This window comes from Mustela lutreola, chromosome 1, assembly GCF_030435805.1.
Source record: "Mustela lutreola isolate mMusLut2 chromosome 1, mMusLut2.pri, whole genome shotgun sequence".
Taxonomy (NCBI): Eukaryota; Metazoa; Chordata; class Mammalia; order Carnivora; family Mustelidae; genus Mustela; species Mustela lutreola.
The window spans coordinates 107,926,091-107,941,453 of record NC_081290.1 but is presented as its reverse complement, the minus strand read 5'-3'; the positions used below and the strand labels follow the sequence as shown (position 1 = coordinate 107,941,453).

At 37.0% G+C, this 15,363-nt stretch overlaps 1 protein-coding gene across 5 annotated transcripts in view; it reads right to left on the bottom strand.

Moving 5' to 3' along the window:
- EMCN (endomucin) overlaps positions 1 to 15,363 on the bottom strand; it is a 140,211-nt gene that overhangs the window by 47,994 nt on the left and 76,854 nt on the right. For all 5 annotated transcript variants that reach the window (XR_009353030.1, XR_009353032.1, XM_059172238.1 and 2 more), the window contains 6 exons: positions 13,951 to 14,046; positions 13,447 to 13,500; positions 11,636 to 11,731; positions 8,500 to 8,524; positions 7,043 to 7,104; positions 1,736 to 1,809 (listed from right to left, as the gene is read on the bottom strand). Coding sequence is in view for 3 of the 5 variants with exons in the window: in XM_059172238.1 (XP_059028221.1) it covers positions 1,775 to 1,809; positions 7,043 to 7,104; positions 8,500 to 8,524; positions 11,636 to 11,731; positions 13,447 to 13,500; positions 13,951 to 14,046 (368 nt within the window). In the remaining 2 variants the exon portion in view is untranslated. The remainder of the gene's footprint in view (positions 1 to 1,735; positions 1,810 to 7,042; positions 7,105 to 8,499; positions 8,525 to 11,635; positions 11,732 to 13,446; positions 13,501 to 13,950; positions 14,047 to 15,363) is intronic.

Here is a 15,363-nt window from a genome sequence, read left to right as displayed (position 1 = left end):
TGTAGAATTAAAGGCTAGGCAATTTTTTTTTAATTACAAAAAATTGGAAAGGAATAGGAAATGTATGATAATTTATCTTGTCAAACTTGTTTGGGTCACCAATATTCCTTATCTCTGTATAGTTTTTCTTTCTGACTAGAAAGAAGATTTTGTCTTTCTCTAAATTGGATGATTAGTCACAAAGAGTTAAGCATTTTGATCATTTAGAAAGCATCTTTTTACTAGCCACAAGGTTGCCAAGAAACCATAGTGGGTATGCAAGGAAGCTTTCCATGCCCTAGGTAGGTTTGGACCACCTATTTCAACAAACTTAAATTTCTCAACTTCTCAAACTTTGCATCTTAAATTGCCCAATGCAAAAGGATAGGCAGACTCTGATTTCTCTTTTTCTAATCCACTTTGATGGCTAGAAAGGGATAGGATTGTGATACTAGTATTCACATCTGGATGGTGATGCTTTGTCTCTATCTCCTACTACTGACCAGAGAAACATTGGCAGGCATCATTTTCTCAGCAAGCACTCTCTATGTGTCTGTAATAGTCCTGTGTTAGTGGCTGGATAGTAAGCATGGGGAGTTAACACAACAATAATGGTCCTCCCTCTGGACACTACCCAGAGTGCCTACCATAGTGGTCAGGTCAATTCTGGGCATATACATATTTATTTGGTATTTTGCTCTTTTACTCTTAGTTACCAAAGGATAAATTCTTCTTCAGTTTCTAAAAAGCAACAAACACTAATTGTGAGGGCACTTAATCACTGTTTCTTGTGAAAACTAAATTGATATCAGAAGAAGACCTCTTTACCCAATTCTAGGGAAAAAAAAGACAATCTCATGCTAAACTGAGAGGGTTAATTCCACAATGCAAGAACTTGGCCTGAGACATTTTATTGAAATAAGAAGTGAATCTGCATTGCACTAATTCCTGGACAAAGCAGAGGACATGCAGAATAACAGTGTTGTTCATAACCATAGTTTCAGAAGATTTCACATATTTATTGATTTACAATTGCTATAATGAGATTGTTCATTTGCATCTGTTCTCATAGAGACACTGGCGGACTCTGTCCCTCAGCTAGTTATACAGCAACAATATGCCCTTGTGACCAGCTGGGTATAAGAAATCCCAGCTGAGACTACCTTTTTGGATCACCTTGTTTGATGTGTCTTGTGTACACATCCACGGTTCCTGCATCCACAGAGAAAGTATATCCTGGTATAGTTTTTACCGTGTGAGGACGGATGAGCCTCCCACCTGCCTTTTCAGAAACCCTTGCCCTGACCAGCCTTTGGCCGTGATGCATATCTTTACTTGTGCAGCTGCTGTGTCATATCTTTTTCCTGCAATGAACTGAAAATTTGTAAGCATTCTCATTCTGGATCCTCTGTTAGCTATAGATCCCTGTCTAACCACCACTGTTAGCATGCATATACCTACTGAAGTAAAGGCAAATTGCTTTTATATGAAAACATTACCAACAGGCCGAGTGAACTGTGTCATTTCTGAGGTGGGCAAGGCAACTGGAAGAATCTTCTACAGCCCCCAACATATGCACTCCTCTGGCAAGGCTTCTTGGAGTTTGTTTTTAGACAAATAGACAAGGATGGTTTCATTGACACAAACCATTAACTTTTCAGCTTGTAAAAGTCTTTTGAAATAATCTAAGTCGCAGCACTCTAACAAAGCAGATACTAATGAGCATCGCAGTGAATAAAATTTAAAAAAAACTTACATATTTATTGCCCAGGTGTGGGCAGGATTCATCAAGCTGTCAGTTCTTGGATTTTCCTTGTGCAGAGTGCTCACCTACAAACAGAAGATGTGTTTTGATCTATGAGCTCAGAGAGTGAAAGATGAAAATAAAGTTTCTTGGCTTTTTTTTTTTTCCCCAGGAAAGTCCAATTTTCCTTCAAGAATGTCATTAGAGTCACAACTTTTCTCTTGGTATTGCTTGGAAACTGTTCAGCAAGATTTATGAGCTTTTTTCCACCATCAACATCATCCTTAAAGGAGCAATGCTAACTAACTCCCTGGGAATTGGGGGTGTGTGTGAGTTAACAAGAGAGGCACCCTAGGGAATGAGGTATAGATTTTTGTTTCTTCCCTGAGCCTAAGCAAAACTATGTTATATGTTTAAAGTGTCATTTTATCAAGAAGCCATTAGAATGGTTCCTCTGTTTAAATAATTGAGAGACTTTTGTAAAAATGAATTTAGAGGCCAACATAAACCCTTTGGTGATATACAGAGCAGCACAGGGCATATTACTCAAAATATCATGTTATTCCATCAGCCAATATAAATATTGACCTAGGCTGATGGGAAGCTGACGACTCCAAGTGTTTTTATATGCCCCTGACTCCATGATCAACATGTTCACACTACCTGGGTCTTTCAGGTAAGTTCAACTATCAACATCAGTCATACTATACAAAAGCAGTATGGGTCAAAGTTTCTGGCTTTGAGAATAAACGTCGTTGTTTTGCTCCAGCTTTTATATGTCACTTAGAAACCTGTTTCTGGGAACTCTGTTGATGTTACCTGTCACCAGCCTTATCGCGGTGATAATAGTGCCAGAGACCGATGAGGAGAACAAACTTGAGACGCCCTTAAGAACCTCTTAGGTGCTGTGTTCTGAGAGATGCCACTTTCAGAGTGACAGCCCTCCCAGACACCTTCCAGAACAACTCTTTGCTCATATCATTATTTTGCAGAAAGCACAGCACTTTCTGTAATCCATGGCTATGAAGGACAGGAATGAGAAGTGAAAAAAATAAACACTTATTGAACCCCTACTGTTTGTCAGGGTCATCTAAAGCAATCATATGAAAATCAATCCAGTTCTTAATATCTCCTTCTAAGTGCTGTCTAATTGGTAATAGAAATATGATAAAGATTCAATCACAGTATGAATCCAGTAAGTTATAATAATGATGTGTATGATAAAAGTGAGTGAAACACCTACCTAGGGAAAATAAAAAGCCAACTAGAAGGAAATATACCAATGCCAACAGTGATTGCATTGCATTGGATTTCATGAATAATTTTTAAGTCTTTTCTATTCTCTAGTTCTCCCTATTCTCTATTATGCATAATTGGTCTAATATTAAAATGGCAGTGTAACCCATGAAGAGATATCACAAGGCAATGATACATGTTGATTTGCCAAATGAAAAAAATAAGTTCAGAAGTGGGAGAGACTACGTACACCAAGGACAGTCAAGGAAGCTTTGGTGGAAATGAAGGGAATGGCCAAACATTGGAGAGCTGAGAAGGCAGACGCTGAATCTGTGAATGACTTTCTGAATTTTTTGATCTTCTTGCTCATCTTCACACTTCACATTTCTTTTTTGTTTGTAAAAATAAATAAGCAAAACAGTGACTGTACATTTAATAATTACCATAACATACTAATTAGTATTGGCATTCTAGTAATATGCTAATAATGTGTCATTACCATAATGGTGAAGTAGTAGAAGGGAAAGGGTGACAAAAGGGACCAAGGGACCATCTTCTCCTTCAAAAGAGCTTGAATTCAGCAAGAAAGACGGGGGCAGGAGATGCATGATGTCTGGAGAATATGAGTTAGTAAGTGGTTCACAGACTGAGCAAGAGAAGTCTTGGTGCGTCACAAAAGGCCTTTGTAGACATACTAAAGTGTTTGAACTTCATCTTAGATAATACAAACTTACCAGTTTTCTAAGCAGAGGAATATTATAATGATTCAGATCTGCTTTTTCTTCTTCCAAATTGTTCAAAATCAAGTAGTGCTTTAAAACTAAATTCAAAGATATTATGCTTTGTTTCTTCTGTGAAGTCAGCTATTCTTTCATTAATTTGAGCAGTTTTTCTTTGTAATTCTTAAAGTTTTTGATATTAAAAATAAGACCATGTATATTCACTTTCTGAGATATGCGCAAGTGGGGGTCATGTTTAAAATGCATCCTTGTCACATGTACATTTTGGCATCGGGCATGATGATGGTTTTTTTTTTTTTTTTTTTTTTTTTTAGGCATGATGATGTTTAACTGAGCAAGATTTCTTACTACAGTTGAGTGGGATCTTGTATGTTCTCATAAAGTACTCCTTGATCTGCCATGTTTGGTGCTCATTTGTTTCTGAAAGCAGATTCCTATTATACTCTAGCAAATGTTTTCTTTCATATTAAAGAAAACAAATAATCAAATTTTAAACATTTATGGGTTACATTTTTAGCAGAAGAACCCGTTTAAGAAAGAACATTGTAGAAGAAAGCAAGAAATGTTGATGGATAAATACCATGGCCTTTTTAGAGGAGGCTTTGGAGGAAGCAACTGTCTTACTAGGAAAAAATGACCTGAACAACAATCATGGTTCTTGGAGACTTCTGGAAATCCAGATACTTTAGCACCCACTGGCATTTCCACTGTAGGTGGGTTGCTGCAGAGCATTGTTTCCTTAGAAACATGATTTACTGACCTCCAAAATGGCATAATTTATTTTGAGATAGAAAACCAGAGCTTATAAATTAAAGTACTGACCAATCCAATGAGTTCTTTTGGCCACTGAAGCTCAAATTTCATTTTGTTACCACTGAGGCATATTAACATTTCATTTCTTAGGCCACAAACAAATAACATAAAATGTAATAATCATCAATTCAGAGTCCTGGGTAGACAGGTATTTATTCTATCAAACTCTTTTCTACATTTTTAAAAATTTTTATATAGGAGATAGTGGAAAATTGAGCTAAGCCTGAATTTATATCAAACTTCTCATTTCAGATTTTATTCTAGTTATATTTTGGGGAAAAATGTGATGGTCACGCAAAAGATGTTTAGGTAAAATAATTATAACAATGTAACTTCTATTGAGTGTAGTGAGCACAGTTTTATTAAAAAAGCATATTTGAATACATTTAAAAGGAAGTGAACAGAGATTTGTTGATGAGTGTTTCAGGAAGCAGACTTTAGTAAAAATTGTAGTATAAACAGGATTTGGAGATAGTTATGTTTTAGATTATTAATTCTAGGCGATTGAAACTGACTCTGAATGAGCAATTTCAGTTTTGCCCTACCACCAAATATCTTCCATGTTATTCAGGTAGGTTGACCATTGAGAGGTTATTTCATTAAAAGAGGTATGATTCCTAAGTTAAGACTGGCAGAAACAAAAAGACCAGAGAGTAGATTTTATTATTCCTGTGATGATATTTCCTCCTTAGACCTGTGACCTGAAAATTTACTTATGAGGGAAAGGAATCTTGGAGAACTAAGGGTCCTCTTAACTATCCCTCCATGGAGTATTCACTTGTTACTGCAATGATTATGGGAGTGGGAAAACCCAGATTATGTCGAATTTTCCCTGGACCTTAAAGAAGACTCAGATATTAAATTTGCAACCGAAAAACAAGGTTCTCTGGAATTTCCCACCCACAATCCCCAATTTGGTATCAGTTGTCATTTCCCTGGTAGAAATGGGAGGTAGGACAGGTGGCCCTACTCACAGGCCTCTCCTGACAAGGATAGCCAGGGCCTCTTAGATGGAGCCGGGGTCTCCCATAGCTTGGAGAGCCCTGAGGTTGCAATGTGTTTTGCTAAATCCCCATGGAAATAAGGACAGCATGCAAAATTATTGTTATGCTTTCTTGCAAGCTATAGGCAGATTCTGAAAGCTTTTCTTGGGAAATGGGGTGGTCACATTCAGGATCCTTACTTAGGATTAGTTCACATGTAGGCTGCTCTTTCCTGACCTGGTAAAATAGGCTTGGCAACTTAGTCAAGACTGGTGAATAATCAGGAGAAACCTGTAAGTGATTTCCAATTATCTTATGAATGAATTTTACTCCTTTGCCCATTCAGATTGTTACCTCTAAGAGAACTGTGTGGGACTAAAAGAAATGTGTGCATAGAAAGCGTAGAGGAGACATAAGAATGAAGAATGCTTCTCATAAGAAATTGACTCCCATGAGGGGAGTCTGAGCATGTCTGCAGATTCCGGGCACCCTCAAATTTTAAGGCTTCTCTGTCTGCATGTTGTAGTTTATTCTCATTAGACTTTTCCACCTAAAGTTGGGACCACATTCAACTGTTGGTATCTTGCTCTTGAATTGGGACAATATTGATTGCTTTTTGTTTGACAAAATTGCTTTTTTTGCTACATATATACAATGGAGTTTATTTTTCCATAGCTTTCACCTGACCAGGTATCTGTATTTTTTCACTATTTTGTATGGGTAAAATGGGGAGTGGAATATTGTGAATGTATTCATGTAACTTGCTATTTAAATTAGATCCACATGGATTGTTTTGTAGAGAGAATAATTGTTTTTTATATATCTGTTTTATAATATTGAGGTTTTAAACCTATGGTTTACTCAAAACAAGAAAAAAAACTATGCTTTTTCATGTTTAAATACGTTTCCATGTTTACTTAGCACCTCATTTTTCATTATTCTTGATGCAAATATAATTAATACAAATCATACCTATATTTTGAAAATTTATACATTTCACATCCAATTTAAAAATGTAGGAAATTGGGAAAAATAAACATAAATTTTTTCAACAGGAGATTGTATTTCCTCTTCATTGGGAAGCTCAATTAAAATTATATAAAATTTTATACATAATACAATTATATATAATATAATTTTATATAATACAAAGTAGGATTTTATTTTACATGATGAATCCGGGTTTCAGTTGACTATACGTAGTAATTACCAAAAATGAAACAAAGCAACAGCAATAATAAAAACCATTAAAGTCCTTTGTGCTACTACCACAGAGTAGAAAATCTTTCGAGTCATCACCCCTTCTTTGGAACATATTCATATATATTATAAAAAGCAACCTCTTAAAGTACAATAGTCCAATGATCTTACTAAAAATGATATTTCTAGGACTCATAATTTCCGTAGGGGAGAATTTTGCTTTGTGGGGAGTTACCTATTGTCTATTTCTTAAGAAATTATGCTTTTTGGTCATGTTTCACCTGAACAAAATCCGAGATAGATTTTGAAATAACCATTTGCAGCTAATCAGCAATCTGGGAGCTTACCAGACTCATGAGAAATCGTCTTAACAGTGAGAAGCTTCACACTCTCTTTATCGGACTGAGGTCTATTTGGAACAGAAAATATAAGTCAGCACCACAGTAATTAACATTGCATGTCTGTGAAAGAAAATATACATGATATAAACAGAATGAAGAAGATATGCAAGCACATGTATTTTTTATGTGTTTCTATGACAAACCTGTGTCTTTTTACATACAGACATAATATACCTTTATAGCACTTTCTACTTCTAGAATCAAGCCAATAAATCTCTGTCATACAGTTAAGCAATGATAGGTAAATCAAACACAAAATGGGGTCATGTGAAACATTGCTCACAAGGTCCATATTGCACAGGTCTCCAGTCCTGCATTATGAAAGGGAAGACATAGGGGTGTTTCCCAGCCTTTTGGACCCATGCCGAGGTCTGGGGAACTCTTTTCATGAAGCTGTGGCTACTGGAGTGAAGTGTCTGTTCTGACCAAGAGTTCCCACCTATCCTTTCCCACATTCGAAACAGTTTCAAACCCAGATTAGTTTCTTGGACATCTCAAGAGACACCAGTTTGAATACATAAGGATAGATGACCTAAGGATATTATTTTTAAAGTCCACTATTCGATGAACATACAAAAACAACTACGTGAAGGCAGGCTGCAAATTTGGGTCAACAAAGAAGTCTTAACTACAAAACTTGTTTTTGACATTAAAACAATTTATTTCTTTATAGAACCTTGACTGTAACAGCTGGCCGGATTGGTGACAACTGCTTTTTTGTTTTGTTTTGTTTTGTTTTGATAAACTCAAAATAGAATAACCATCTACTGCTAAGATAAAGCCACTTGGAGCTGTCTCATGGTGCAGTCATGGTTATCCCTTGTGATAAATATACTGAAAATTTCACTGGAAAAGCTCTTCTTAAACTCTAAGTATGTTTTCTTTGAGATTTTTCCTTATAGTTACTTATATTCATTCTTCTATCTTTGCATTTCATCTTTATTTTTGTTTTTATTTATTTATTTTAGAGAAAAAGAATGAAAGGGAGCACAGGTGGGGGGAGGGGAAGAGAAAGATGGGGAAAGAGAACCCCAAGCAGACTCCCTGTTGAGCATGGAGCCCATGGGCCTTGATCTCTCAACATTAAGATCGTGACCTGAGCTGAAATCAAGAGTCAGACGCTTAACTGATTGAGCCACCCAGGCAGGCGCCCCTGCATTTTACCTTTTGATTTCTCATTTTACTACCATATCCAAGATTTAGAACAATGTCTCTTTAGTTGTTGGAATTTCTCTGTTGATTCAGGGAATTCTGACAAAGAGCCAAACCTTGTTTCTTGGGCTTTTTACACAGATTATTTAAAAAATAAACCAAAATGTGTAAGTAGAAGATTAATTTTTTTCCCCTTATATAAAAGGCAGGGTCAGAGCTTCTGGGGAAAAAAAAATGATGTTGCTACTTACTGGTCATTTCCATTTTCCGGTGTGCCTAGGGAAGGAAAGAACAGTTATTAGAGCTGTGAGGAGCTTGACTATAAAAACAAACAAAAACAACCCCAAGTCCTCTGCTACTTTCTGAGCAGAGATGTTTATGATGCCATTTTGTAACTTTTTTGTCTTTCCTCCAGCTCCATTAGTCTTTTTCTCAGATATGGTTCTGATTATTCCTTAGGTACGGCTGATACATTCTTGGGATAGTCCTAAGTAGGCCAACTCCACTGAATTTAGTTCTGGACTAATTTCAATCTTATAGTTTCATATTGTTATGTGAAACTACTATCCATTATCACACATCCCACAGACGCTAGAAAATGTCTCAGTTAATTTCAGTATCTCTGAAAAAAAATTTTCCTCAAAGTATTGCATTACCTTTTTATACCAGAGAATTGAATTTTTGGCTCTACTTCATACACTGCTCTTTCTGGAGACACAAATCACTGTATTTGTGGTGAACAACATTGTAGACTTTGCTTCTAATTGCATCTGGAGCCCACTGATTTGGCCTCTCAAAAGTGCTCTGCAAAATGTCACTGAGGTTACTAACTGTAACTAATCTTTTTTTGTTTTGCTGGGCTGCTCCACCAGGGTCTGACAGAAGACATTTGGGGTATAGAGTGAGAATTCGGAATGATTCGTTCTTCACAAAGCCTTGAATGTTAGGGAGCTTCTGTTGGTGGTCAAAACCTGCATCATTAATCTGTGATGCCTTAAGCAAACTAATGTAATAGCTCAGAGTCCCTCCTGTTTTGCTTCCAATTTTTTGTGGTTTTATTTCATAGGTACTCAGCTTTTGTCTTCTTGGATTTCCTTTCACCTCTAATGTAGTCCTTGTCTTTGTGATATGCCCTTTAAATACAATTCTCTTGGTGGTGACCATCATTGTTTTACAAAGAGTTTGATTTCCACTGATATTTTGGCTACTTCTATTTCTGTCACCTTGGCTAAGATATGCCATCATGACTCTTAATCCCTAGGATTCAACTCATGGCACCATATGCTATTCTTTAACTTGATCTAACTTTATCTTCCCAACATCAGTAGGATTTTAACAGCATTTTTTATTCCTATTTTAAGTGTTATGTATGATATCACTTGTGATGCTCATAACCCTATTTCAGAATGAGTTCATACTTTTTTGCGTGCTTGTTTTAATACTTTTCCTCAGAATACTGTAATTCAGTTTCATTAGCAGATAGATGCACACCAAAAGATTACCTTCTGCATATAGGCTGTTCTTCCTTGAGTTAAAGCTCAGACTGCTGTCAACATTATCTAGATAAGCTTAATTTCATACCGAAATCTCTGATTCATGTTGTCTTCCACAGAGCAGAGAGGGTTTACAAATTTTCTGAACTTGATGAAGTCTCACCCACATACTTCAAGAGAGATTAACTGTAGGTGTTTAATGGTGCTAATTTAATAACAATGCTGTGAAACTTCTGTTTGGAAAACAAAGTTAACAATAACCAAATAGGTTTGGCTAATTGTACAATTGCTGAACTTTGTTATAAAGTATTATATGCCTCCACAATAACTCTCCATAGCTGTAGGAATTTTATACTTATTTTCCCTGAATGATCCAATTCACCCAATTCATCTTCTTCATTAGAAAATGTCAACTTTTCAAATAACTTATTTGTTAATATTCTTATGCAAAGCAGTCTTTCAGTGTAGGGTATTTTTACAAGTGGATTTAGCACATTAATTTTTTTTACCTATCCTACATACTCAACACCCACAGGCTTCAACTTGGATGGTCAATGTCCCATAAAAGATAGGACTGGTGGTTTAGAAACTTAGAGAAAGTGAACTGATTTATAAAATTGCTATTTCCCCTCTGGAAATAGACTAAGGAAACATATTTCAGACATTATTAAGAAGTTTATTCACGAACTCTCAAAAGGAAAGGCATTTATTTGTTTTCTGCTCATTTTCCAATAAGAGCTAAATGAACACTACTGGTTTTTTTGTGTTAACTTTGCCTTGTGTTGTCACGCTTGTGCCCTGAACTCTCTGTGTGGTGCATGGCGGAGACTGGCTGCAGGAACAGCATCCCTTAATGCCCTGGGGGCACACTCTTTATTGGGTAAAAAATAGTATGGCTTGAATATCTTATAAAAATAATCAATTTTGGGGTGCCGGCGTGATGCACGTGATCTGGTAAGTGTCCGACTCTTGGTTTCAGCTCAGGTCATGACCTTAGGGTGGTGAGAATGAGTCCAGTGATAGGCTCCTCACTCAGTACGGAGTCTGCTTGAGATTCTCTGTCCCTTTCCCTCTGCCCTTTCAACTCATGCTCTTTCTCAAATAAATAAATATTAAAAAAATACATTGGGTTTCAGGAGAATTTAGAGATTTATCACTTCCATACATCACCCCATGTTCCTCACACGTGCTCTCCTTAATCCCCACACGCGTTTCACCCACCTCCCCTCCAGCATCTCTCTGTGTGTTCTCTATAGTTGAGAGCAGCAGTAAAGAAGAGAAGGAAAGACTTTTAACAAAGCAAGGAAAGACTTTAAATGCCATGGGAGAGATTAAGGAGGATAAGAAAGAATTGTCAACCTTAAAACCCACTAAAAATCGCAATCATGTTTAGTTCTGAGAGCTGAATTAATCAACAAAACACACAGTCACGGAACAACCTTCCCTGGAAGGAAGCTCTGCCCCCCCGAGACAGCCCACATCACAGAATGCCCTTCATGAGAGTGTGGGGCCCTCACCTAAATTCTTAGCAATGCTTACCTCTATTCTCTGTCACATGGAAGTAGAAAAATTCTTCACTACAGAAAAGGTATGTCATTTTATGCCTCCGTTAACTACTATAATCCCCTGGCCACTCACAAAACGAGGGTTCTTTCATTAAAAAGACTTTGTCCATATCTGATAATATCTGCCACCAGCAGGTAATCATCATCAATCCATTCATCAGCATTTAGTGGATTTCTCTGTCCCTTCCCCTCTATTTCTGTGATCAAGCAATAGGGCATTTTATTTCTTTCTGTAATCCTTCTCTCCCTGGAAGAGTTTACATTCAAGTTTAGACTGAGCGTCCATTCGCCTTTGAAAAAACAAAATGAAACAAAACTCTGTTACCTACCTGGGTCTGTCTTCCAGCACATTCGATACAAACCCACAAGAACAAATGCAGAAAGTGTCACTACAATCAAAGCAATCACCACTGGCAAAATAATACCTAAAAGTATTGAAGACGTTGGCAATTAGAGTGGCTATTGAATTTAACAGTAAAGAATTTACAGAACAAAAGCAGGCATGCATCTTTCCTTCTTTAAACATCACTCTATTAAACATACTATATTTTCAGCAAAGATGTATCTGATTCAAAGGTTTCCCTCTAGTTGTCATTTCTGATGTATCCACTTGATGTCAGTCTTGCAGCCTTTTGAAATCAAGTTCCGAACGTACGGGAGCTGGTTTCCTCACCTTCTTAGAGACTAGAGAAGTGAGGAGATGGAAGACTAGAGGAGCAGAAGATGTCCTCTATACTATAAATCCACATTCACACATTGTATTATTTACTACTTTATAATACGGTTACCAGAATCGCTAGATCAATCAATCGATCAATCTACCTATCATCTATCACGTACTGGAACTGCTCTAGCTGTGATGTGGGCTTCCTAAAAAATTCAGAAATTCTTAATTTCTTGGGAAATGAGTGGATTTTTTCTATTCAGTCGTAGAATACACATGCACGGTATATGATATGTATGTTTTGGCTAAAACAGAGCATTTCTTTAAAGCCCATTTTTAACATAAGGTAAAGTTCTGTGAAGGTGAACCGTTCATTTTTATGGAGCTCTCTGCCAGTGCACTTACGGCTTATTTTTCCATAATAATATCTTAGAACTAGAAAAGGCATAAAATAGCATAAGTGGACATAAGTGCATATCAGGATGGATATGATTTCTAAAAATGAGCCCATGGTTCAAGAATGATGTACGTGTGTATGTGCACACACATTTAGGGGAGTGGTGTTGTGACAGTAAATTGAGGTGAGTTTTTATTCAGAAGAGGGTCTTGCTGTTTTGGTTTGGCTTTTAGCATCTGGTCTTCTTTTGTGACAGTCATTGCCCAGGTGAAAACAACAGTGATGAAAAGACAGAGCTGTCATAGTCATACAACCAGAGATGCAGAGGCCATAGTGATAGTGATAGTTTACTGAGTATTCTCATCGGCTTGCATATGTCCTCCTCGTATTAATCCAGTTTTCTGTAGGATGGCTTCTACTTCCAATTTTATAGTTAAATATATGCTTCATATTAGACCCTGTGTGAGATCATGAGTGCCTCCAAAAATGAAGATGCTGTGAATTAGCAGGTCGATAAATGCAGTGGTGACTTTTTGAATGGGATGGTTTTACCTAAATCTAGATCATCTTTTGTCATCTGCTTCATATACATTCATCTCATTCTTAATTTCTAGGGCAATGAGTGGATTTTTTTTTTTTTTTTTCTATTTAGTCCTAGAACACACACATAGGTTACATGATATATTTATGTTTCGGCTAAAATGGAGCATTTCTTTAAAGGCCATTTTTAACATAAGGTAAAGTTCTGTGAAGGTGAACAATTTATCTTTATGGAGCTCTCTGCCTATGCACTTTGGCTTATCTGAGACTAGTCTTATCTATTTACCTTGACCCTTGGTGGTAATCGCTTAATGCTGGGGTAAAAAAAAAAAAAAAAATCCCAAAGGTGTGCTCATTAAAATCAGACCCAACAGCAGGAAATTCTCAAAACAGGCAGTAATTAGGTAGGATTATAATGAAATTTCAGGTTCAGCAAAGTTGATAAAAGACTGTCTATAATCGAATCCTCTCTGTTCTCAGCCACATTAAAACATTTTGAATATTTGTTATACACAAATGAAGAAACGTCTTTTACTCACTGGAGTAAGAGGGGTTGGCTGAAGAAGAGCTTGCGTTTTTTGCATCTTCAGTACCTATTATTTTAAAAAAGAAAAACAATAGGTCACCTTTGGTTAATGTATGCCAATCCTCACAATCCACACCCCCCCAACCACCCCATTTAACTAAGCCTCTGTGATTTCTAGGTATGATGGTTTCAAGTGGAAACAAAACAAAACAAAACAAAAACCCTCCTTCTGAAAGGACTCTGTTTTGTAAATCAAGATTGGTAGGGAGTTAATGTATACAAGTTGACGAGTTTGGACAAATGCCTATACCTGTGAAACTATCACCATAATCAAGGTAATAGACATGTCTATCACTTTCAAAGTTTCCTTGTGTCCTTGCTTTACCACGGATATGCAGCTTTGTTTTGTATTTCACTTATACCTTGATAAAATTGTTAAAAAAAAGATTCATAAGGTTTTCTTTGTGAGAAGGGATCAAGGAAAGCACATGTCCACTCACGCACACAGAAGTCATACCTTGAAATTGGGAGTTGTTTCCTGGCATTGTTACTGAGACTGAGGGTGATGTACTGGTATGAGAAGTTGACCCCTCCGGAGGTAGAGAGCTTTCCCCTGTAGGGAAATCACAAATCCAGTCAGATGAGGGTATTAATTCTTCTTACTGAATTTCTTTGCTGATTTTACAGTTTGCATTTCTGAGGACCTGTGAAAACTGCTTCTTGTGGAATCATAGGATACACACAATCATACATTATATCGTAAGTTACTCTATTCCTCCTGTAAAGATGATTAAAGTTGGGATCACAAAAGCTGGGTATCAGTATCACATCTTGAAGAATTGGCCGAGAAAGCTGGAGTAAGTCTCTTTCCTAGGCTGCAGTCTATGTCACCCGCTGCATGAAAGTTTTGTGGGATGCAGATCTATTCGGAAGCAGCAGTCACATTTCAGATATTGCAACTTTGGGGGATAGAGATTTTTTTTTTCCTAACACATGTACTTCAAATAGACATAAATGCACAAGACTTCAGATTTTATCCTGTTTCTTAGTGATCGAATAAAAGATTGCCACTGAAGCTTTGGTTAAAAGGATTGAGGAAGATAGCATGGAAGATTGCTTCATTTTCACCTTTAAAATTCAGTGGTTCTTTACACGTATGTGCCTTTTCTAGAATAACTGCTGCTTGCTTGCATTTTCACCACTGTTTCACGCTCTTTTCTTCCAAATAAATTGTTAATTTGAAGTTCATCATTATTATTATTATTATTATTATTAATTTGTTTAATTAAACACCTGCCACCTTTCTTTAGAAGGGCTGAAACAAAAGTTCTAAATAAAAGTGCATTATTTGGGGCGCCTGGGTGGCTCAGTGGGTTAAGCCGCTGCTTTCGGCTCAGGTCATGATCTCAGGGTCCTGGGATCGAGTCCCGTATCGGGCTCTCTGCTCAGCAGGGAGCTTGCTTCCCTTTCTCTCTCTCTGCCTGCCTCTCCGTCTTCTTGTGATCTCTCTCTGTCAAATAAATAAATAAAATCTTTAAAAAAAAAAAAGTGCATGATTCAACATCTACTAATCTCAACAAGTTGCACAGAAATACCAATGTGTAAATGCTTTATAAGTTTGTAGTATCTGTTCTTGTGAATTTACGATGAAGCACTGTTTGTATTTAGAATGGTTTTGAAAAAGAATTATTTTTCAAAGAATGTAGTTTCAAGTAATTTCCTTTGATCACACCTGTTTGCCTTTTTTCACCACTGAAGTTTAAGTTCCTGCGGTGTGAAGGCCGTAACTGCCACCATACTCCACATGGGGCTCTAACGGCGGTGGGTATGCACTGAAATGGAGCTGGCTGCTTGGCTGAAGCAAGAGGCATTTCTTATAATTACGGCCCCCTTAGGAGTACTGAGGACGTGTATAATTGCATCAGAGAAA